The sequence below is a fragment of the Delphinus delphis genome, chromosome 12 (assembly GCF_949987515.2).
Source record: "Delphinus delphis chromosome 12, mDelDel1.2, whole genome shotgun sequence".
NCBI classification, from domain to species: Eukaryota; Metazoa; Chordata; class Mammalia; order Artiodactyla; family Delphinidae; genus Delphinus; species Delphinus delphis.
The window spans coordinates 52,740,966-52,765,693 of record NC_082694.2 but is presented as its reverse complement, the minus strand read 5'-3'; the positions used below and the strand labels follow the sequence as shown (position 1 = coordinate 52,765,693).

General features: G+C 52.2%; 1 protein-coding gene across 1 annotated transcript in view; it reads left to right on the top strand.

Moving 5' to 3' along the window:
* The window catches only part of PRKCE (protein kinase C epsilon), a 506,967-nt gene that overhangs the window by 472,168 nt on the left and 10,071 nt on the right, over positions 1-24,728 (top strand). Inside the window, exons 13-15 of the mRNA XM_060026691.1 lie at positions 1,376-1,514; positions 6,994-7,182; positions 10,980-11,126. Of these exons, the coding sequence (XP_059882674.1) occupies positions 1,376-1,514; positions 6,994-7,182; positions 10,980-11,126 (475 nt within the window). The remainder of the gene's footprint in view (positions 1-1,375; positions 1,515-6,993; positions 7,183-10,979; positions 11,127-24,728) is intronic.

Genomic DNA, 24,728 nt, shown 5'->3' with positions numbered 1-24,728 from the left:
CGCACTCTTCTTTCTGTAGCCCGCAAGCACTTGCTTGGAGCAGCACATTTTATGTGCTTTCTCTTTTCTCAAGAAGTCCCAGCTGTATGAGGAAATGGGGCCACGGGTGCAAGACAGGCTGGCCTTAGAGTGTTTCCTGCCCCACCTTTGCACTCGGGCCTGGATTCCTGACGGTGGCCGGAGTTCAAGTCCAGACGCCAGCAGGCTTGTGAGAAAGGCCCCTCTTGCTCTGTGTGCCGGGCAGTCGGCCTTCTTTGCAAGGCCCCCCCACCCCAGAGTGACTGCTGAGAGAGACCCAGGGTGAGGACCTCCATCTAGATCTTTATATGGGACAGGTCTGGAATTTGCAGACTTGGTAGGGGAATTCTTATCCAGAACCCTAGATTCTATACGAGATCTTAGGGGAAACCCAAACTGTAAAATAGGCCATATGGAAGCTGCACTGGCTGAGGCCTGAGAACCACCCAGCTCTATGGGGCCTGGTTATTGCAACCAATGGGCCTTCCTTCCTGCACCCAGACCCTTCCCCTGCTTGGCCTTCTTGCCCCTAAGAGACTGATCTTGCAAATGTGTCGTGTGCACTTGTGCAGGCTGGGGCTTCAGTTACCCTCGGCCCCTCAGCATGAATTTCAGACCCCTCTTCCTGGCGTTCTGGGCTCTTCGGGTTTGGTTTCAACATGTCTGCCTTGCCTCACCATTTACTGGGACTCACTTCTCTGGTCTCTTCACTGCCTTTTGCATGTACTGTGTTGGCCTTCCCCTCCCTCCCACCTTTTCTCCTCATGCTCTGTCCAAACCTTACCACCTAGCCAAGCTTCTCTTGAGTCAGTTTCCTGGGAGCCCTCCCTGCCTGCGCCAGCCATCAATGGTCTCCCTCCCCCGCTGCCCCCAGAACACAGCAGCTCACATAGTCCGTGTCCTGTAAAGCAGCGCCTGGTTCTTATGTGGTTCAGTGTGCTTCATTGGTGCCAATGTGTGCCAGTCTTGTCCCACCACCTGATCCCCATGATTAACTGATAAAGGGAGGGGCCTAAGTTCCTTCTTTCTCTCTTATCAAGATCTGAATAATATGAATTTCAGCATGCAGTAAGGCTTCCGTAAATGCCTGCCGGCTTCTTTAAACCAAAGCAGTGTTGAGACATTCCTGAGGTTACAGAAGCTCCTCCCTCAGGCTGCAATGAATGGGGGGCACTTTGGGGGGTTGGCCGTTGTGGGCAGGAGCCCTGGACTGGGGTTGGTTGTCAGCAGATAAAGCCTCCTTGAAGACTTTCCTTTCTGTAGCAGAGTTCCCTGAGACGTGCATACCTCTCCACCTCAAAAAGGCCATATTGGGATGAGTGAAGCATTAACCGTGTGGTTCTGGCCCATCTTACAGGGATTTGAAACTGGACAACATCCTTCTGGATGCAGAAGGTCATTGCAAGCTGGCCGACTTCGGAATGTGCAAGGAAGGGATTCTGAACGGCGTGACGACCACCACGTTCTGCGGGACTCCTGACTACATCGCTCCCGAGGTGAGACCACAGACAAAGGGCCGCTTCCACCTGTTACCAGGGCTGAGGCCTGAGTCCATCCCCATAGGCCAGGGTCATCCAGCGGTGCTGGGGAAGGCTCTGGAAAAACAGAATGGATTCCGGGGAGGAGGGAGAAAAGGCAAGGTAAAAGGCTTGCCGATTTCTGCATAAGGAAGTGGTGGTGATGGGGAGATGACGGTGAACTGAGAGTAGCAGGCCATTCCCCAAAGCTGGCCAGGCCCTCCCTGAGCATCCTCTCACCCCAGTCCAGAACTACCAGCAAAACTAGGACCAAGAGACATTTGTTGACTTGTATGATTGCTTTCATTTTTTTAATAACCAGAAAAAAGGAGAGCCATTGATAAAGGCAGTGATTAGCTTTATCAGCTATAATTGGCCTACAGTGAAACCAAGAAGTAGTTGCCATTTCTAGTGCAGCAGTGATTCCGCATAGCAGGCACACAGGATTGAGCCGGAAGACGAGAGCGCCTGGGCCTCATTTTAATAGAGATCGGAGATGTTCGTGGTGAGCCTCGCCAATAGGTTGCCTTTCATGGGAGTTGCTTGGGTGTTTTGTGCATCAGAAAGTGTTTGTTTGCCTTCAGTTTCTGCGGGTCAGTCTTGCCTAGACTGAGAGATATCTAGTGTGGTATGATTCAGATTTAAGACACAGTCTGTCATAAATACTTAATAAAAATGGTGCTGAGTGTTCTGACACATGTGAGATGAGAAGGAAGTACCAATCCCCTTTAAGCATTGTCCATGGTGGGTAGGGGTAGCACGGCCAGATTTCATTTCCTTCCAATGGGCATTGTTTGAGCACCTGCTAGACACAGAGCCATGTGGGGATGAAGAATTGACTAAGACGCTGGTGGCTCTCCTAAAATGACTTTGTGTCTAAAGAGAGTGACAGATAAGTAAACAATGAATTAAGCAGAATAAATAGGTACACAGCACAAGACGGTAACCTCAGGGATTGGGGGGTTTCTTAGAGCACCTGGTGGATGAATTGAGTTGTAGAGAATCAGCAGGATTTCCTTTGGTGGTATGGAGTGGGGAGCATTCCTAAAAACAGCAGGAAGGACTGGAGTGGGCGTGGGGCAGGCAAGGAGGCTCAGTATTCCTGGGCTCTGAATCCTTTAAGGCAGGGCTATGTTTCTAATCTGGGTACTCCCAGGCTCCGGCACACTAGTCAGTCTCTTAGTAATGGTTTGTTGAATGAATAAAGGAATGAGAACTTGTGATGCTCCAACATGAGCAAAGACCAGGCGATGAGAACATTCTTGGCCATTTTTAGAAAAGAAGATAGTGTGGCTAGAAGAGAGGATTTCTTAGTGCTCTTAGTAATGAACAAGGTTACGAAAAAGGACCAAGGAAAGTGGCCTTTATTCTGTAGGATCTGTGGACCCACTGAGGGTTTCCCAGCAGAAGGAGGGTCATCATCAGACCTGTCCCAGAAAGAAGACAGGCAACAGCAGTGTAGATCAGAAGCCAGAGGGTCAGGGAAGGACGGTTGAGAGTCTTTCCACAGCCCAGACAAGACACGGGGAGGCCTGAGGAGGGTCATAGAGTAAGGATGGTAATAGGTAAGTTCTCACTGGAACCTCCATCTTCTAAAAGATCTGAAGAATAGAGATTTCAGTCTGTCTCTCTAGTATGTTCTCTTAGCAGGGACACTAGGAATTCAACCTCCAAGGAGAGATCATTGAAAGCAAGAGCTCTCGATTGAGACTTGCTTTTTCTACCACCTTCCTCGTTCACTCTTTATCATCAGAATGCTTGGTCCTAGGCCCTCTGAATTGATGCCAGAGTCAAAGGGTTGGCAGCCCAGTGTACTAGTCAAGGACCCGGCCCAAGATAAACACTCACTTTATGATGAACAAAACACCCACACAGCTTTCACAAAAGGCAATCCATTGGTGAAACTCACAATGAATAACTCCGGTCTCTGTTTAGAGTGGGCCCTAGACACTCTTCCTTCCCATTCTACACTTGTGCCAACTGCAGCATCGCCACTCCACGCGAAGTGAAATCCCTGGTCTTACTGTAGGCAAATTACAACTGATAAGGGTATCGCTACCTTTATCAAAGGGTCATCGGGAAGATTAAATGAAATCACGCCGCTAAAGCCTTTAGCACGGTGCCTGGCCCACGGTAAGTGCTGGGTCAGTGGTGTCTCCGTCACAGTCTTCGTGGTCGTTGGGTTGTGCGGTGGGGTGGGAAAAGCACAGTCCTGAGAGTTGAGATTCCAGGCCCGACTTAACCACTAATGCCCCCATGTGATCCTGACCAAGTGGCAAAATGTTTTGGACCCTCAGGTTCCTCATCTTTCAAATGGGAAAATAATTCCTGCCCTACCCACCTCATCAAGCTGTTTTGAGAATCTAATGAGATTAGAGCATGGAAATGCTTCAGAAAGCATAAGCCTGTATTCAAATAGGAGGGGTTGTGAGACACCTGGCTAACCCCGGAACCAGAGACGCTTTCTGAGGCATTAGCTCTGCCCTGGGGCTGTTCTTCCCACGGCGTGCCCTTGGCTGACCTCCATGGCAGCCCCTCTCCTTTCTCCATGCCCAGCCCCCGCTCCCCGTCAAATGGCGGCCAGCCCTGGGTAGCGCCTGCCGTCATCAGGCCCAGTGCCCGCTCTTCTACCCCAGCTCTGACCCATCAAGGGGTTGGCCGCTGCACCAGGTGCCCCCCCATGGCATGTGAAGCCTTGCCCTTCTCACCAGCTCCATCCGTGACAAGGCGATTAGGAAACAGATAATTAGGGCCAAGCCTAAGGGGAATTTTAGAAAAGATGCCACCCAAAATAGGAAGGCTCTGGAGGGGCCTGAGGAAGGGTGGGCAGGGCTGCTCTGTGGTTTCCCCAGCGCCATCCTGTCTGAGCACACGCAGGGCCACCTGGAGGCCACCTCCCCACCACACCGAGGAGGCACAGAACCCAGCTTCCTTAGCACCAAGGCCCTCAGAGCCCAGGAGAGAAGGGGGCATGCCCAGGAAGATACACACGGTGGGCACACCTGGCAGCCAGTCTCCCTGAGTGTTGGAACTGGGCTGGTCACAGGGGTAGATTCAGAAAAATATAGAGCCCCCACCCTCTGGTGGCTTATGGATGCCCTGGGGAGACAGCTGACCATGAAACAAGTAGCTCAACTGCTGGTAGTATGTGGAAAGTGCCTGGCAGATCTTAGGGCCAGGGTCTTGGGGTGTTAGAGGAGAGGAGAAAAGCTGGAGAAATCCGAGAAAGCCTTCTGGAGGAGATGGGTGATAACCATGACCTTGAGGTGGTACCACGGTGAGCCAGGCTGGGCCGCTGGGTCTTTCAAGGTTGAGGGAGTCTTGGGCTTTGGCTTTCCCTTTGCCTTTGGAACAGAGCAGAGTTACTGGCTCCTCAGTGGAGCCTGTAGCTCTGACCTTACAGATACCCTGTGCTGACCACTGGGCCGAGACCAAAGGTCCTAACCCAGCAGCTTTACCAGCCCCAAATAATTTAAAGTTGGCTGCATTTGCTCACATTCCTTTTCATTCTGAATTCTGAGGAGTCCTAAAAAGTGCATGTTTTTACTGTTTTCAGAATGCTTCTGCCCATCTTTTGATTTAATCCCAAGCAATCTACAACCTCTGGAAGGGCATTTTGAGTAGACCCCAGACAGTCTAGATACTTGGGTTCAGCCTCCTCTTCCATCTTAGAACCTGAGAACTGAGCTGGAGCCTTGTTCTGTAACGAGTTACCTGAGAAGTTACCTGCAAGCTGGAATGGCCTTTGCCTACTTGGGGGGGAGTCCTCAAAGTACACCCCCCTTGGGTACCTGCACTCCAGCCGTGCTTCTCCACAGCCTTCACCTGTTGGAATTCTTTATAGAATGACAGCGCTGAGAGCGGCCAGAGATGTCCTCCCGTCCACCCGCCTGTCTCTGGGCAGTACCACGCCTGGTTTGCTCTGACTGAGCATTATTTCTGCTCTGAGCCAAACACACATCAGTGACCTGCTACATTCTATATAAACGTGGAGACCAAACCTTGTAGAAGAAAAACTGGGTTTAGTACCACCTTGTAATTATATAGAGCCTTGTAGTTTGCAGTAGGTTTTCAAAATCTTCCACCTTAATTAATCTTGTGAGGTTAAGCTGAGAATCTGAGCCTCATCTGATACATGAGGAAGTCAAGTGACTGGCTTGAGATCACCCAGAAATCTAATGCCAGACTTGGAGTGAAACTAGATGCAACCTGGTTGATCTTCCATCTCCTTCCGGCACATGGCCAGTGCTGAAGAAAAATTGGGATGGGGCAGTTACTTGCTTTTCAAAAAGTTCTGCAGCTTCTTGACTCAGAGTAGAGTTCCTCTTGTGCACTGACATTCTGATTCTGTTTGTAAAACTGCAGTCCTTACACACCGTTCTGCAGGAAGCCCATGGTGTTGAGTATTCAGCATCCTGTCATACGTGCATGTAACCTAAGTGACTTTGACTCCACACACTTGGTCAGAGAGAGAAAAGAGAGGCAGAGAACGTAGATAAGAAAAATGGCCACCGTCAAAGATAAAATGCACCAGACAACCAAGGAGAGGATTTGATTTGAGATCTTGGAATAGGGAGAATGTTTATGGAACACCTCAAATAAAAAGAAGCGGGTCTGGGGCTTCCCTGGTGGCGCAGTGGTTGAGAGTCCGCCTGCCGATGCAGGGGACACGGGTTCGTGCCCCGGTCCGGGAAGATCCCACATGCCGCGGAGCGGCTGGGCCCGTGAGCCATGGCCGCTGAGCCTGCGTGTCCGGAGCCTGTGCTCCGCAACGGGAGAGGCCACAGCAGTGAGAGGCCCGCGTACTGCAAAAAAAAAAAAAAAAAAGACGGGGGTCTGGGGCATTATAGAGGCAAGAAAACAAGGATTCATCATCGAGCTGTAGGAAAGTCATGGGTCTTTTCTCAGAATATGCAAGAGCATAGTGGTCCTGTATGATTAGAACACATGTGGGTGGGGAAATTTATTAACTCTAGTTTCTTTTCCAAGAGCACAGGCCTCCTTAAATTCAGCATTGTCACCATTTAAAGAGGACTAAGATTCCGCTCACCGTTCCACTCAGTGAGCCGTGCCCTGGGCTGAGCATGCAATGGGAGCCCCAAATTTGCTGCACGCACTCACCCCAATTTTAGTGTCAAAAATGTGCACAGCTTTTTACGTGGCCCTCAGTTCAAGTCAGGAACTTCATCTGGTGCTCAGGCAAAGAAGCAGTCTGCTCCCCCTGGAAGACAGACTGTGGGTATTGGTTTTTGAAAGCTGGCCCCCAACATGGTGCCTCCCAAACTCAATTTTCACTCAACTTGCTGATTTAGAATCTAATTCTATGTAAGGCAGCTCCGCCCTACAAAGGAGCAAGCTGGAAATAGAGACGCGCGTCTTCCCACGGGCGCTGGTGGCGCAGGTGTAGCCACAGAGGGCAGCTTTCGGTGGACCCTGACGTTGCCCGTCTCCCAAACAGATCCTGCAGGAGTTGGAGTATGGCCCCTCGGTGGACTGGTGGGCCCTGGGGGTGCTGATGTACGAGATGATGGCTGGTCAGCCCCCCTTCGAGGCCGACAACGAGGATGATCTGTTTGAGTCCATCCTCCATGACGATGTGCTCTACCCGGTCTGGCTCAGCAAGGAGGCCGTCAGCATCCTGAAAGCTGTGAGTCACTGGCCCTCACCCACTTTCTGTTCCCCTGGCTTTCCCACCTCTCTCTCTCCCCGCCCACTCCTCCTCTCGCTCTCTCTCTCTCTCTCTCTCTCTCTCTGTCCCACCTCTGCTCACTACTGAACAGAAGGGGCGGACAGCAGTCACCGCTGGGAGCTCAGGCCCACTGCACCCGCTCCTGCCAGAAATGGGGTCTGGGACAAATTACTGTTCTTGTGGGATAGGGACACCATGTCTGTGTTTCCCGAGGAAGGCTCCATGCACCTGGGTCCTCCAGTGCTGTAGAGGGGTCAGAGCCAACCCCTGCTCCACTGGGGTCACCCCTGCTGCTTGCACTCTGGGGGCTGGACCCTCCTTCCTTACCTGCACCCATGGCCTGTCTTCCTCCGGGGCCTCCAGTGGGGGAGGGAAGGGAGGCATTGCGCACCTGTGTCCGCGACAGCATTGCTGATCAAAAACGATGCGTCCCCTCAAGATCCCTGTGGCCACGCTGGATCCAGATGTAATAGAGAGACTGCCCCCCCACCCCCTGCCAACAAATAGTCCCTCACAGGTGACAGTGCTTAGTACGTGCTCAGCATACCCGTTGCTGCATTGTAAGACACTTGCACTGTGGCAAGTAAGTGAAGTTACCTGTCCCCCTTGGAATGCTGGGGGAGCTGGGGTGCACGGAAGGTAAGCAGACCAGCTTACCTGGGAACGGTCACCCCGCTGGGCTGAGACCATGACATCCCAGGAATCTGGACTTCCGGTCCTGGCTCCTTTCGCCCATCAGAATGCCCCACAGTTCAGAGTTGGCGTGCCTCAGTCGCGGAATTTGCCACACCCAGATACCCGCTCTACCGTGATTTAGTTTTGTTTTTTCAATCAAGTCCCCAAATCTACCTAATTATATGTATTTTATAAAGAAATGTTATATAGCTATCATAAATGGAAAGAGTATCACTTGTCATAATTAATTAACATAGATTATCCCATGAAAATGGTAAAAATGACCTAAAATCATTTCACAGGCATCTGGCAGGGGACATGTATCATGTTTTGGAAAATGCCACAGCAGAACATGTTGCTTCTTTCTGCAGTTCATTTTTGCCTTCCTCTTCCCTTCTTTCCCTCACCTCATTTCTTTCCTCCCTTCTGCATCTCTTTCTCTTTCCCTCCCTCCCTCCCTCCCATTCGCTGATTCAACGAACGACCGTTTGTTGAGTGTTTCCGGCGTGCGGGGCATTGTGCTAGATGTGAGTAAGCACTGGGGAGTGTAACAGCCGTCATCCCTGCCTTGTGGAGATTGTGGTCCAGCAGGAGAAGGTGGGCAATAAGTAAAAAACACATCCACATGTGGTCACAATTGGGATAAGAGCAGTGAAGGAAGTAAACGGAGTCTGCTCATTCCCTCATTCATTTATTCAACACGTATTTATTGGGCATCTAGGATGTGCCAGACGCTATACCAGGTGCTGGCTAAGGAAAAACCTGCAGCACCTGAGGCAGCCAGAACACCCCCAGCAGAGCTGGTCACTCACCCTGGGCCCTGAACGCCAGCCTGACGCATTTCCCTGTGAGCCCCCTGCTGGCACCCGAGGTGGGCCCTTTCATTATGCATGACCTAGAGCAGTGGTCTTCAGCTAGGGGTGATTGTGTCCCCCATCATCCCCCAGAGACATTTGGCAACGTCTGGAGATGTTTTTAGTTGTTACAACGTGGAGGGGCGGGGTGCTATTGGCATCTAGGAGGTAAAGCCCAGGGGTGCTGCTAAACTTCCTGTACTGCACAGGACAGCCCCCAAACAGAGAAGTGTCCAGTCCAAAACGTCGTTAGCACAGAGATTCAGAAGAGGTCGCGCCTGTGTCAGCTGGTTGGTGAGGGTGAAGTCTCTGGGAAAAGAGAAGAGCCTGTGGCTCGGGGTCAGCTTCCTGAGACGCTAAAACCTGTATGTTTATCCGTAGCCCTGATACTTCCCCTCCCAGAAGTGGGAGGACAGGAAGAGCTGAGGGAGCAAGGAGAAGTCTTCTACTCCCTTGGCCTTGGAACACTTCACTTCCTCACATTGTCACCTGATTCTAGGGCCAGGCCAGGTTTTCCATGACTCTGGCCACTGATCTGTGTCTCTGAGGTTCGCTGCCTACACACAGAACTCTCCAAAGGCCATTTGCACCAGACAGTTATGCAGTGCACAACCTGTGCAACAGTAATGGCATTCCTGCTGCCTCCCTTCCTCAGCACTGTGCCCTGAGGCCCAGCCTTCGACCCGCTGTTCACTCATCTCAGTGTACTGAGTGCACAGTGGGAGCCTGGCACTGAGCCAGATGCTGGGAAGATAGAACTGATTCCTATATCATAGAGCTCACCAAGGAGAAGAGATGTTTAGACAAACTATAATTTAAATAAACGAGAAGCATGGTGTCTTAGATGTCCACAGAGTGAATCTGGGGAGGCTTCACAGAGGAGGCAGCATGTTGACTATTTCTTAGAGGATAGTTAGGGGCTAGAGAGGGACCTTGGACCAGGCAAGTAAAGGATGCAGTAGGCAAGCAAGAGAGACTGGCTACAGACTGAGTAGTTTATGTGCCAAACTAAGGGGTATGGACTTTATCCTGTGGGCGATAGGAATCAGGGGTGGGTAAGCAGGGGTGACCTCTGCCAGCTGTTCGATTAGAAGGATGAAGTGTGTTGGCACCATTCCTAACCCGTCACTCTCTCGTCCGTGGCTCCCCTGCCTTTCAGGGGTGCCAGGCAGGAGGCAGGAGGAGGCTCCTACTGCCCAGGAGAACCTCCCTTGCTGATGAAGCCTAAAATGCTGTCATTATAGATTTATCCCTTTGGATTATAATTTGTCCTCTTAGGTTCCTTTGTTTAAATCTAAACTTTCAGCCTTCACCCCATGAAATATAATACTCAGTCTCTGACACACATGCACACACACACCCCTACCTTTATTCTGGGTGGCTATCAGAAATATTTCCACCTACCAGCACTGATTTGTTTCAAGGTTATGTTACTATACGTCTGCTCAGTGAAATTAACATTTGCCATCAGGACTGACTCATTTAACAGGAATAATCATTTCGCCTGAGTGTGTGAGGTCACAAGACACCAGCCAAAAAGTACAAAACACATCAATGTGTTTTTTACAGACAGGCATTGAGAAGAAGTAAGCCTTTCTTTTTCTTGTTTTTTATCTGTTAATCTATGTGGGGGTTTGTGCTAGAGATTACAAAGTCAAATTTTTTTAAAAAGTAGGAGGGCCTGGGTCCAGGAAAAGGAAAGAGGAGGAGGTGCCTTTGATAATTGACCTTTACATGAATATCTGATCTTCTTTCCTTCCCTCAAAAAGGACTGCTGACCTCTCAGTGTGAGTTTATCAGACCTCAGTCTCCCTGATGAGAAGACTTGAGAATCTGAGGGGGAATCAGAGGGTCAGAGAGTCTGAGCTCCTAATCCTGACTTGATACCTTGCTGGCTGTTTGACCTTGGCCAAGTTAATTAACTTCTCTGTGCCCCAGCTACCTCACTTATAAAGTAGGGATCATGATAGTACCTCAGAGGGTCACTCTGGATGAAATGAATCAATGCACGTATATGTAATACTACGTGTAGCACGGTGGCTGGCGCACAGTAAGTTCTGTGTAAGAATGAAAGAGCACCCTGAGGGGCAGAGCCCCCGAAAATGTAGAAAGTGGGCTTGGGAGGTGACGCTAAAGATGCTGCCTTGGCTGAGTTCCGTCTTCCCCTCACAGCCTGTGCCTGCCGGGCCTTTGTCACTGATTCCATCTCTCTCCTCATGCCCGCAGTTCATGACCAAGAACCCTCACAAGCGCCTGGGCTGTGTGGCGGCGCAGAACGGCGAGGATGCCATCAAGCAGCACCCGTTCTTCAAGGAGATCGACTGGCTGCTCCTGGAGCAGAAGAAGATCAAGCCGCCCTTCAAACCTCGAATTGTAAGTAGGCCGTGAGCTCGTTCCGCGGCGCGGGCGGGCCTGGTTCCCACGCGCAGAGGCGGGGGTCTGGGCACATTTTACAGCCAAGATGACAAGGGGGGGAGGTCGCCAAGAGGCCCCCTAAAAGAGAGTCTCCTCGGGCCTGGGAGTTTACTGTCGAAAACACATAACCGATAGCGGTAACCAAGGTGATGATTTATATGGGACACAGAAGAACCTTTTGTAGCTTAATCAAATTTTATTTATCTTGATCAAAAATTATAGATGATACTGGTTTTCCATGTGTGGTAGCAATATAAGGTTTCCTTATAGATAAGGTTTTTTTTAAATGAGTCAATTTAAAGAAAAATGTTAAGTAACTAATGGTTGCAGTCATTCTGTGGAGCGAGCACAGAGCGTGAAGCTGAGGCTCAGAGATGGCCGTTTGCAGAAGACTGTCCCCCGGGCTGCCCATGGGTGCTGGCTCTATAAGACGCTGTTTCTTTAGGCCACATCTCTGCCCTCTCTGATCCACTCTCCCTTCTGCCTTCACTCCAGCCTCAGCACACACTCCTTCCAGGTTCTTGGGCCTGTTGTGCTCATGCCGGTCGGAGGAGGGTGCAATAAAAGGTGTTTGAAGCTCAGAGGTTGGAAAAAGGAATAGGCCTGTCGATTCCGGGCTTAACTCAGAGACCGTGTTGTGGCAGTGACCTTCTGCTGGAAGGGGAGAGGGCCGGCGGTGCTCTCCTTAAACTTAGAGAGAGAGTGTGGGTGTGGGTGTGCATGCGTGTGCATGTGTGTGTTTGTGTGTGTGTGGGGGGGAAATTCTTATCTCTGTTGGATCCTAGCCCAAGGAGGCAGTCATTTAGACTGAAACTTTGGGTAGCCAGCTGGGTAGCGTCCTGGGGGCAAGGGAGGGTGTGTAACATAGGAAGTTATAGGGCAGAGCCCCAGAGTCGTGGGGCTGGGGTCTCGGGCAGGGAAGACCTGAGATTATCCATTCGGCCCTCAGTCACCCCACATTCTGTCAGAGGACCCCTTCTTCCTCACTTCCAAGTACAGAAAAGACCCTCCTGTGCTTAGGGAATCATCAGAGAGGAAATCTACTGTATTCCAAGACATTTTCTGGGGGGCAGTGGTTGAGAGTGCGGTGCTTCTCAGAAATGTTTCGTGTCGGGGGTAGCTCGCAGCTGAAGGGTGTGGTCCAGGCCTCAGCCAGATGCGAGCATGGCAGGTGAACGGGCCCTGGACACTCAGTCCTGTCTCCATTCCTCGTCGGCTTCCTTCTTGGGTGCTCATGATCTTCACTGGCTGGCACACAGCCTGGAGCAGGCTAAGTTCAGCTTTACCTTCTTTCTTTGCTAGCATCACCCACAGTTCTGGGGCCTGTCACGCCAAAAGCCCATGCTGTGGGCTCAGGACAGGGCTCACCGCGTGTACCAGCCTGCCTGAAGGCCGCCCCACCCCATCCCGAGGGTCTCTGAAGGTGGCCTTTAAGGACAAGATGAGCTGACAAGGTTCCCCAGACAAAGTGAGGGGAAGCAGGAGACCAGAGGCCAGGCAGAGGAGGAGAAACCAAAGACTCAGATCTGAGGGTGAGATGTTATTTTAGGTTCAATCTAACTTAATCAACCCAAAGAAAATTGAGACGTAGAACTGAGTAAGGAATCCAGGCCCAACAAGCAGGAACCTGGGACGAGAGCAGGGACCAATCGGCCAGTGCAGGTCTGCAAGATGACCTGGACTCCAGTCTAGACACCAGCTCAACAAAAGGACTGGACACTAGCCTTGTGGGGGGGGAGGGGGAGGACTTGAGGAGCAGCTTTCTCCCAGGGATGCAGCCTGGAGGGGACAAGCGCCAGGGGACCATCAGCAAAGCGTGTGAAGGGAAGAGGGGCCCTGGGTGGGGCAGAGGCAGACTTTGCCGAGAGGCCACAGGGAAGCAAGGAATTCGGGAAGCTCTTTGTGATAAAAGGCGCAAGGAAGCTCTAAAGGATGGATTCGCAGAGGAGGGTCTCTCACTGGGGTAGAATAGTGGCAGATCATCACTCAGATCCAGTGCAGGTGATTCCTCTGAGATGGCCAAAGACCCGAGTAGCTCTGGTCTCCAGGAGCTCTTCCCAAAGCCCTAGCAATGCCAGGGGCTCCTCAGTGGGGCTTCCAGCCTCCAGTCTGAACTCTGAGCCCAGTGAAAATGCAGACCTGAGCGGAGCGACACTTTGAGCAGTCCCTGGCTTCCCTGGAGTACGGGGAGGGCAGGAAGGACAAGTGTGAGATGTCTGTGGACCTGCAGGATGGGCAAGGAACCAGACAGAGGAAGGGGGAGGAATGAAGCGTGAACCAGGAGGCCGAGCAGGTGACCCAGTCCGCTCCTAGAGCTGCCCCTGGCCAGGGGTGCAGGTGCTCCTGCAGTCAGGGGGTGACGGCCCCCCAGGAACCAGCAGTAGAAGCCCATCCTGTGGGTCAGGTGGGACTACCTCTCTACCTAGAGCACAAGGGCCCTGCGCTTCCCTTCCCAGGGCCTCCCACCGGGTCCCCAGCCTGGGGCCAGAGGGTAGGACTCTGCTGGCTTCCTTCGCTGAGGGGCTCAAGCAGGCTTCCAGGGGCCGTCCAGGAGCTCCCACCGAGTTCAGAGCTGTCTTAGCGTTCCTAAAGACTGAGTCCATCATTGCCTTGGAAATCATCCTCTGTGCGTGTTCCTCCTCGCCCCCCACAGACCTCCAGAGTCATCCTCAGCACTGCTGGGGGTCAGGGGAGAGGGCGTTTATTTGGTTGGTGTGAATTCAGTTTGGAGGAGAGAATTAGAACATCCAAAGGAAGGGCAAGAAGGGAAACTTTGTGTTACGTGTGTGTACAAGAGGTGTTTCTGGTCACATTTGGAGCTGAGTAATGTTGATCCATACTGAGTTCTCGGCTGTAGGTCATTCAAGAAGTATTCAGGTTATTTAGATCTCTGATCACAGCTATATCCTTGGGACTAGAGATTTCTCTCCAGAGAAATACTAAAATCGGAAAAGAAAAGAACAGTCTTCATCTAGTCAGCAGGTTGGAAAGGTGTCCCAAATCTGACCCTTAAATGGAAACGCGTTTCTGAAACATGTTCGTGACACCACCCTGAGCCATCTGTGGGCTTGTGTACCACAGAAACAGATTTTAAGTTGAATTAAAGCCCACTGCAGTGGCGGACATACTGTGTTTCTCATCTCTAAAAGCGCCGTAAGGCCCATGTGAAAACTCACACAGGTGTTTATAAGCCATCACCCCCTCTAACCATCTCAGGACTCACCACGGGGGTGTGGGACTGCCTGGCTCAGATGCCAGGGGTGAGCATGGCTCCGTGCTCCAAAAGCAAGGTCAGCCTCACCCCCAGACAGAATAGATGGCCACACACAAGAGGTCATTGGAGAGACACTGGGAAGCTGAGGCATGTCTCCACAGAAGTCATCTTCTGTTCACGGGGCAGGGAGTTCCAACACAGGACAGGCTTCCCGTGGGCTTCAGGTATCACATAACTTGAGGACACATCAGATGCCTTCCGAGGAGAGCAGCAGAAGAAAGGTTTTGTCGGAGGGAGGAAAGAAAGCTGGTCTGGAGCCTGACATTGGGAACAAGTGGCCAAGATGGTGGATCACAAGCAGCCAGGGATGGTGTGAGTTTCTTAGATCTTAGGGACAGACTCCGAGTTAAAGGAAAGCCACTGTGAGAAGGAAGGGGACAAGTCTATGAGCAGGCATCTCCAGCCATGCACCTTGGTGGTGGCCTGGAGAAGACACTGGGCATGAGTTTTAGCAGCAAGGAAAGCGATGCACAGACTCCCCTATCTCATGGGTCTGAAGAGCCCCAGGGCGCTCGGTCGAGGTCCTGGGGCTCGTGAGGGAACTCCAGGGCTTGTCTTGCTTCCTACCCATGCCCCACTGACGTCACACCAGGATACCACTAGTGCCCAGGCTCCTTCTGAGCAGCTGCTCTCCACTCCTCAGCTGGCCCTACTGAATCTGGGCACCCTGGGGGGCATCCTGCCTGTCTGATTCAGGAAGGAGTTGGTTTTGTCCGGCTGGGGGGAGACTGGGTGAGGTCATGTCATCCAGTCTAGGAGTTACGAAGAGACGAGACGTAGTGGCCTATTTTCCACAGCTCCTGACCGTCCCCACTCCCCCGCACAGACGGAGCCCCTCCACAGCTGGTGGGCACAGCAGGCCTGCACTCTGCCCAGGTTGGCTCAGCTGGAGGCGGGGGTCCCTGGATCACCCCCACAGGGGCTAAGGATATGGCGGGAGAACAGCTCCCAGGCCTGGTTTCCATCCCCTCTGCAGGAAGCCTCGCCCCTCTGAAGATATCACCCAGGACACTGTCCAGATCCGTAGCTGGAATTTGGCCTCTGGGCAGGTTCCATCCCGTACTTCAGTTGGCTGCTGTCCCCTCCAGGCCTTTGCCTTCTTGAGATGTTTGCTGAGCTGAGACTTCTGCTCCCTGGCGCCTGAGCCTCCGTATCTAACCACTGCGCTGACTCGCCAGCTGTCAGTATTCCACTGGGTTTCCTGCCTACAGCTTTTCATCCCTTTGCACTAACCCCACCCCAGGATATTTTTCAGTGGCTTTTGCTTCTGCGTGGAGATTTCCTTCTCATCTTTCCTCCCAGCCGTCTTATCTTGTGTATTCTCCCTCCTCCACTTTCCTTTTTACGCTCCTCCCGTCCACCCTTGATCCACCCACATACTCGACTGACGTTGCACAAGCAGTGTGCTCTCAACACCAAACCAGAGACCTGGTGCCGTCATGCGCTCAAATCCGTTTTCTGGGGGTGGCTGGCTTCAGAGCAGGGCATACAGCAGTGGACAGGTGGGGGAATAGAAAAGCCAGCGAGGCTGGCTCCACGGCCTTTGATGCTGGAAAAAGTCGCCAGGCGTAGAATTCACTGGTCCATCCCACTGGGGATTTGCTTCCAAAATGGCGGCCCCATTTGCTGCCATTAAAAGGAGCCCACTTAGCTTTCGTGTTGCCATGGGGCTTGCCTTCCTTGGGGCCTGTAGGGGAGAGAAGTGATGTGTTTGGTGTGGTTGAAGGGCATCATCCAACCTTGTAGATCTTGGAGGTGTTTTGCTCACTCCTGGCTTCTCTCCTGCACACGCCTCCCCCGCCCCAAACGCATTAGGCTCTGAGATTATGGCTCCTGGGGCTTCGGCGCTGGAATGGGGGGGAAGCCAGCAGAGGAGGGAGAGGTCTGCCTCCCCAGCAGCCTAGCTGTCCTCAGTGAAAGCCAAAGCCAATGAGGGAAATGCCAGCCAAGTAAACTTCTCTTTGTGTACGTGTTCTCTCTTTTCAAGTTTGCTTCAGTGTGAAAGTCCCTCTTTAAGGTAAGGCCTCCAGAGTGGGGAGTCTTTCCAGGTAGGTGAGCCCTCAGGCCGGGTGACACGGAGGCCCCTTTCAACCTCATGATCTGTTCCATCCAGCCATCCACACTGCATGGCGGGACCCCCAAGGGAGGCCTTTCCTGCATGCTCCTGCATGACTGGGCTGTGCTGAGAGAAAACTGGGAAGTGGGCCTGAGACCCTCACACCCTCACCAACTCAGCGGCCGGAGGAGGAGCCCTGCTGAACAGGCAGCCCCTTCCCCTAAAGCCAGCCCACTGGCCAAGGGACCTCCTGAAAGCGTGAACCATGAAGACAGAGCCCCGGGGACCATGAGAGGCTGTCCTCACCTTCCACCTGGCAGAGCAGGAATGGGGCCCAGTCGGTCCCTGCAGACATGTAAGGACATCCCGCTGGCCTGTGTCCATGCCAGAGTGAGAGCCCTTAGCCTCCGAGAGGCTGCAGGGTCCCGCCAAGAGCCAGGATGCTGGCCCAGGGCTGGAGGGCATGGGAGAAGTCCAGGAACCTGTTTTTAGTAGTTGGCCCAGGTGATGGCATGGAAAAGTGGACAGGGCACTCGCTTTCACCCCAGAGAGGCCTGGGTAGGAATAAAATTGCTGTCCCAGGATAGTCGTGTGAACCTGGGAATTCACTTCCAGCCGCCTAGAGCCGCGACCTCCTTATGTGTAAAATGGGGTTGAGGACACCCGCTCACAGAATTACCCCAGGGTTAGTTTAGAAACCTCAGATGTTCTGCATACTACAGGTTCTCAATAAATTTTAGTTCCTGTCTCTCCATTCATCACCCTCAACCCAGCCTGTTAAAGCCCCTCTCCCTCTTATCCCAAGACTCCAAGAATCAAGAGTTAAGGACTGCAGGAGGTGGCGTGGTATTTGGAGGCTGGGGTGTGGCATCAGATGCAGCCAGGTTCTGACTGTGGCTGTAGGATCTTGGGAAAGTCACCTCCTCTCTCTGAGCCTCAGTCTGCTGATCCATAGAATGGGGATGACAAAATCTACCACACTGGATTGCTGTGAGGAGAGGAAAAGCTAACGATGTGAGATGATGAGGAGAGCCCTTCATACACAGTGAGTGCTGGGGATGGCGCTGATGCTGTCAGTGACGGAGACAGTGGGGGTCTAAGCTGAGGGAGGCCAGTCTGGACAATATTTCTGTCCCAAAGGGGTGGAGGGGCCAGGATGAGGGATGACACCCTGTGCTCAGGGCAACAGCCATCCATACAGGGCAGAAAGGCAGAGACGGGCAGAGAACACAGTTCAGACGCTGCCCGAGAGCCTCCTGGGCTTAATTCTGACACAGCCACTGGTCTGAGCTGGGAGAGTACTAGAAAGGAGGCGCTGCAAGACAGTTACTCACCCCAGATGCCAATATTCCCAGTCCTTTGCCCCTTGGAAGACCCCCGAGGTTCCCCAACTTTTATTCTGTGAACGTGCTCGCCAGCTTTACTCTCCTTGCCTTTGGTCTCGGCAGTGTTTTTGCTGAGCAGGGCTGTGTGGCTCTCAGTTCCCCAGCCCTGAAATGGTAGCAGTCACAGCTTCCCAGGTATTTCTAAGCCAAGCAGCCTCAGTGGGGCGTCCTTGACTCTACACAAGAGATTACTCCGTCAGGGAATTCTGACTGCGGAGCGTCTCTGTGGCCAAGGGCTGGAGGGCCCACCTGTGCTTTGCTTTGGTCCTCCCAGCACCCACCCCAGGGGAGGGATCTGAGCCCTAGGCTGGGCATTTCCATAAGCTCCAAAGTTTTTATTTACGACTTAATAGCTGTGAGGTTGGGATTCGCCTTCATGGATTCACCAAACTAGTGTATATGGAATTTAATCTCCTCCCTGCCCCATGGACACTTAAGGTAACACACACATCCTGCCTGGGAGCATGGGACCCACTAGGCTGTGCCTGATGGAAAGTGGGGAGAGCAGGGGCCATCGGAGAAGGTTCTCGAGAGTTGCTGGATCTTGGCAGAGAAAGCCAGGAAGGGTTGGGAAGAGAGAACTACACGGGACAAGGCATGAAAGGGAAAAGGGAAAGGCAGGATTCAGATCAGCTCTTCTTAATGGGTATTTAGTGAGCATGTGCTCTGTGCCTTCTGGGAAGGCCTGGAGGGGGAGGTAAACATAGAAAAGAATCCCCTACGAACACAAACACGTTCAAGTCACCGCGTGACGTGAGGAGCTTAGATGGCAGGAGGAGATACTGAACACGAAGTACTTGAAGAATACCAGGCAATGGGATGAAATTCAGGATTTGACTCTGGGTGGGGAGTCTTGAGGCTTGCCTGTCGAGGTTAGAGGACGGAACGGGAGAGATGGCACGAAGAAGATGGCCTCCCCAGTCAGGCCTCTGTGGGTCACAGGACCCACTTCCCACCCGAGGTTTCATAGAAGATCTTGTCCAGAAGGGCCACGTAGCTGGCTGAGCAGTGCCCTCCTGCCTGCCTCTGCAGAGAAGGCTACAGGGTGGTTCTGCAGCCGGGGGGCGGGGGGGCATAGCGGTCAGAGGCTGGATAATGTGAGTCAAAGTAAAAGCAGATAGAATCTCCAGCTTTTCCCATGGAGGGGCTGCGTCCTCCAGCCCTCAAGCCAGCATTTGCGCTCTGAAGGGTGTAGGCACCAAGGGACATTTTGCCACCTGACAGGGTTCCCCCGTCCACACCAGCCTACAAGTCCAGGACCTTGAAACTCCAGGGCTGCATCTGTCATAGCGGAGGGAAGCTCTTGGAAACCCAGTTTTGCATCTCGGGGGATCAGTGCCCTGTTTACTCCCCATTGTTGGTGCTGGGATAAAGGGTGATAACAGAATTGGACTTGGCCTCAGCTTGACGCTCAGACGTTATTCTAGAGTTCCAAGCTCTAGCAAACACACATTGGGTTAGTGAAGCTTCGTTAAGGTTGTTCATCAACCTCAGTCTCTTCAAAGAGAGAAGACCTGGCTCACAGGCCTGCATCTTTTAGAGCCTGCATGTTATTCGGGTCCCTCCTTTCTGAGACCTACTCCACCCCCAAAGGGGTTTTCTTGAGCACAGAGCTTGGATGTCAGTGGAGTATTTCAGGTGTGTGAGCCCAGCTAGGTGTGGAGGAGGGTCCAGAATGATGGGGACAGTGAAATAAGATCATTGCCTGAAGTAGGGAGATGGGCAGATAAGACCAGAGTGGGGATTGTCAGCTGAGATGACTTAGAAAATAAACCAGACCTTGACTGGGAGCTTCAGCCGCTCCTTCCTTCTCCCCGCAAGCAACTGGCGCCTCCCCTAGTGTTGGAAACGACAGGATTGATGGTCCTCCTGGGGAGGTGTGGCAGATTCAGGCTACAGGTACCCAGGTACCTAGGATGTGGGTGTTCCACTGAATGATCCAGAATACCCTCACCCCAAAACAGGAGCTTTCAGAACTTAGCCCCGACTCTGTATCACAGGCAGTGAGCTAAGAGGAAAACACTGGACGGGGCTGGGTCCAGGTCCCTGCTGTGAGAGCCTGTGAAACCCTGAACAAGGCGCTGAATCTCTCTGCTCCTTTCCTGTAAAGTGAGGGACTTGCATTGTCCCTAAGGTTTCTCCCAGCCCCAGGCACTCTGTGTAAATGTGCTCCCTGAGGGCGGGGATGTTTGCAGGTTTTGAATCAACTTTATTATAATAACATTTACAGAGCTGAAAAGTTACCTGTTTAAAGTGTCCATTTTTTTAAATTTATTTTGAGGTACGCGGGCCTCTCACTGTTGTGGCCTCTCCCGTTGCGGAGCACAGGCTCCGGACGCGCAGGCTCAGCGGCCATGGCTCACGGGCCCAGCCGCTCCGCGGCATGTGGGATCCTCCCGGACCGGGGCATGAACCCATGTCCCCTGCATCGGCAGGCGGACTGTCAACCACTGCGCCACCAGGGAAGCCCTAAGGTGTCTATTTTGATGCATTTTAACAAACCTATGTAACCACCGGCTCATGAATGTAAAGAACATCTCTAGGGCTTCCCTGGTGGCGCAGTGGTTGAGAATCTGCCTGCTAATGCAGGGGACACGGGTTCGAGCCCTGGTCCGAGGGTACCACATGCCATGGAGCAACTAGGCCTGTGAGCCACAACTACTGAGCCTGCACGTCTGGAGCCTGTGCTCCACACCGAGAGAGGCCGCCATAGTGAGAGGCCCGCGCACCGCGATGAAGAGTGGCCCCCGCTTGCCACAACTAGAGAAAGCCCTCGCACAGAAACGAAGACCCAACACAGCAAAAATAAATTAATTAATTAATAAACTCCTACCCCCAACATCTTCTTAAAAAAAAAAAAGAACATCTCTATAGCCAAGCAGTTCCCAGGTGCCTCTGCCCCCGGCAGCCCCGATCTGCTTTCTGTCCCTGGAAAGGAGGTTTCTGTTTCCTAGGGTTTCACGTATATGGAGTCATGTTGTACGCACTCTTTTGTGTCTGGCTTCTTTCACTCAGCATCACGTGTTTGAGACTTATATTTTTACCTTTTTATTATGGAAAATTTCAAGCATGTACAAAAGTAGCGAGACAAGCGGAATCCCCATGTGCCCATCACCCAACAGCAAAGACTACTAGCAGGCTCTGCTTAATGTGTTAGGGGAGGGATGTGTTTCTGTTTCGTTCACAGCTGCGTCCTCAGCAAAAACTCCTGGCACATAGTAGTAATTCATATATCTGTGTGGAATGAATGAATGAATTCTATAGATCTACAGTGTTTTTCCAGAGAATGTTTCTCTCTTAGTTCCATCTCAAAATTCTCTTCTCACCTTTTATGGCCCAAGAGCTATGCCAGTATGTGCCTGGGAATTTGGGGTGATAAGATCCTGCATTAGGAAACCTGAAATTGTTGAATGGTAAGAGAAGGTGGGTGACCTCATCGTGATTTGAGAGGCATCTATTAGCGTGTTTACAGTTCCCGCTTCAAAGCCAGTAGGCAGAGCAACCATATGTCCCAGGCCAAGAGAGCTTGATCTCCATCCAGGACATGTTCATAAATACGGGGCGGGGGATTGGAGTGGGGGATTGACGAGTGCAGGATCAGGGCTTTCGCCAGGACTGATTGGAAAGTTTCTTCTCTGAGTACCCAAAAGCATCCCTAGAGTGGCTAAACTCAACAGCTGTCAACAATGACACTGATTTGAAAAGTCCATGATAAATGAAAAAGGGCCCCGGTTAGAGGCAGAGCGGGGCTGGCTTTGCCGCTGTGCATCTGCCCACTTGCAGCAGGAGCAGCCATGGGGCCTGCTGCTGCACGTCCCACTGCATGGGGCCAGCTCGCTGCAGAGCCTGGCACCGGGGCTCAGGCCTTGGGCAGGCCACAGCAGGCAGGGTGCTGTCTCCTCCTAAGGCTTTTTATTCCTGCAGAGCGACATTGTATTTTCTACACATTGTCAGCTCCAGACATCCCTGCTTGGTGCCCCTTTGCCCTCCTTCCAGGTCTACCCATCAGTGGGTTGTAAAATCAATTTAGTGGGTCAGGTGCAGAAAACATTTTTCATGAAGACTAGGATAGGGTAGAATTGGGTCGAGTAGAGAAGAAGAGAAAAGGAAAGAAAAGAACAAAGTAGAGAGGCTAGAACACAGACTGCATCACATACGGTGAGGGTAAAGTGTAGCAGCTGCATCTCTTCTTGGGGACGGTGGAATGAGGTGATGTCCACTAGGTCATATATAACATGTATTTCTTACTCTTGGTCATAGCGAAGAATTTCGAAGGGCTGTCTTCCCCTTCACCCCTAGGAAATGACCCCCAAGGGCCTAGTGGGGACGGCAGCCTCGTGCATTTTGAGGGATGCAGGGCGGAGGGCAGTTGTTTGCTTGTTGGCTGATTGGTTGGTCGGTTGGTTGGTTTATTGGTGGAAGCCGGTGGCTGGCCGCCCGGTCTGGGCTCGGCGCTTCAGCCCTTTTGCACAGGTGACCGCCTTGACGCCTCTCAGCGGGAGGCAGGACGGCACACACCAGGGGCCCGGCCCGGGGTCAGAACAGGCTGAATCCAATCCTGGCTCCACCCCGTGCGGCCCCACCTTGGGCCAGCTGCTTGCTAGTCTTTGCAGTGGGAGTTGGGGTAGCTGTGAGGTTAAATGCATCAGGCAGGTCTCCATCCCTGAGCTTTATTATGTTGTCCACACGGAGGGACTGAGCCGTGCCGCTGCTGGAAGTACACGGCAGGCCCTCGAGCAGGGCCTCTAGCCTGTGCGTGAGACAGTTACTGAGTAAGTCACTTTTTAGCCCCAGTTACAAGGAGGGCAAAGAAAGAGAGGCACAGGGCGATCAAGGTATGTGAGGGGGACCAGCCTGGGTTGGGGCTAGTTCTCTAGGAAGGGGCATTTCTTTCCCACATAGCAGTTCCAGACCCTTCTTATTAGCAGCAGGATGGAGGCCTTTTGGCCTCAGGAATGGTTTCCGAGCTCCTTTGCAGCATTTGAGAGGGAAACGGGCATTCCTTTCTTCTCACATCTTGTCTTGGAGGGGGCGGGCTCCCCTGTGTGAGAAGAGCTCTTGCTCTGGGCTGTCACCTGGGGACTCAGCGGGGTCCACTTAGTTAAGGCCCGGCTGTGAGCTGGGTACTGCGAGCGACAGAAGATGCAGGTGGCCCCGAGATGCTACTTGCCTTGCCAGGGAGCCAATATTCTTGGGGCACTTGGAGACACCTCTAGGCCATTTAAAACTCCAAACTGAACGTCGTCAAGGGCCAGTGAGTGCCGTAGACTATGAGGGTGCGTCCTTGACCACACGGCCCAAAATGAATCTTGGCTGAAATGTATGCTTTATACTTTTTTACCAAGTTTTAACAGCAGATAGTCACAGCCAAAGGTGTGTCCACGTGTGGACCTGGGCAGGCCTGGGAGGGTTTCAGGAGGCAGGTGTCAGCACCGCCCTTCAGAACTGCCCAGAAATGTCTCCTTCCCTAAAAGGAATGAAGAAATGCTGTGTCTGTGAGGCTAAAACTACGAGACAAATGGTTCCACCTGGTCTTGAAATAGCCTTAGACAGAGAGCCTGCGTCCGGGGGACTTTTCCCAACCATTTTCATAGGGACCCTTCAGCCTTCCCATGGAGCACCACACAGGCCCAAGGCAACGCCCCATGTGGGGGCCTCCACGGTACGAGGGACTTGAGCGAAAGGAGACATTTACGGTCCTGAGACTGCTTCTCAGGGCTTTCTGCTCTCTGTGGATTCCTCAGAGTTATTGTTCCACAGAGAATTTCAGGCCTTGTTTGAGGGGAAGCTTTGAAATCTGTGATTCCTAACTTAGCAGTGAAGTTGCCACCCCTTCCAGAATCTGCTGCAGTGAAGTCTCTCCAGGAAAACCCAAAAGTGCCCATACATACAACACACTGGGTTGTATTTCACGAGGTTCCTGGAAGCCCTGAAGTCCCTCGTCTAGTACAGGGGTTGGCAAACTCTGACCCACCGGCCAAGTCCAACCTACTGCCTCTTTTCGTGCAGCCCTCAGGCTAAGAATGGGTTGTACTTTTTTCTTCAGTAGTTGAGGAAGAATGGTGACACTTGACCATTATAAGAAGTTCGAATATCTGCGTCCATAAATAAAGTGTGACTGGGACGCAGCCACTCGCAGTCACTGACACTTTGCCTAGGGCTGCTTCGTGCCACACGGCAGAGGGGAGTGGTTGTGACAGAGACCCCATGGCCCACCAGGCCTAAGGTATTTACTAGCTGGACTTTCACAGACAACGTGCCATGCATGCTCTAAGAGTGGGAACCCAGGTCAGGATGTCTTGTTTGAAATATTTTAGTTTTACTTCAAATGATTGAGCCATGGAATACACAGGTAGAAGCAGCTTTGAAAATCACCTCAACAAGCTCCCCACTTTATCAGGGACCACATTCCCTGCTTCTGTGGGAGCAGGGGATACAGGGAGTTGTATCTTGGGTTCCCCTTTCAAGCTTCTGTAGGTTTCTAAGCTGGCCCTGCCTTCCAAAGGAACCTTCAGGTAGAAGCCCCCAAATTTTGTTTAAAAAGCACCGTAACAGATGTTCCAAGTGTGGTAACAGCTTCTTCAGAACAGGGATACCTGCCCTCCCCTGTAAAGGAGATCCCAGAGGGCTGAGTCTGCAGACTCCTGTAAACCACTGATGTACAGACAAATTGTAGCTGGCTGAACTCCTTTGATCCCTGAAGTATTTCTAGTGTGAGGGAGGAGGTTAGTGGTAGCTAATAGGAGTTTCCAAAGCGACTCTTCAAACGGAATTTGTAAAACTGTGGATTTTTTAATAATCTGGGAAACAGTTACGAGGGAAAAGGAGAGACGGGGAATAGTTGA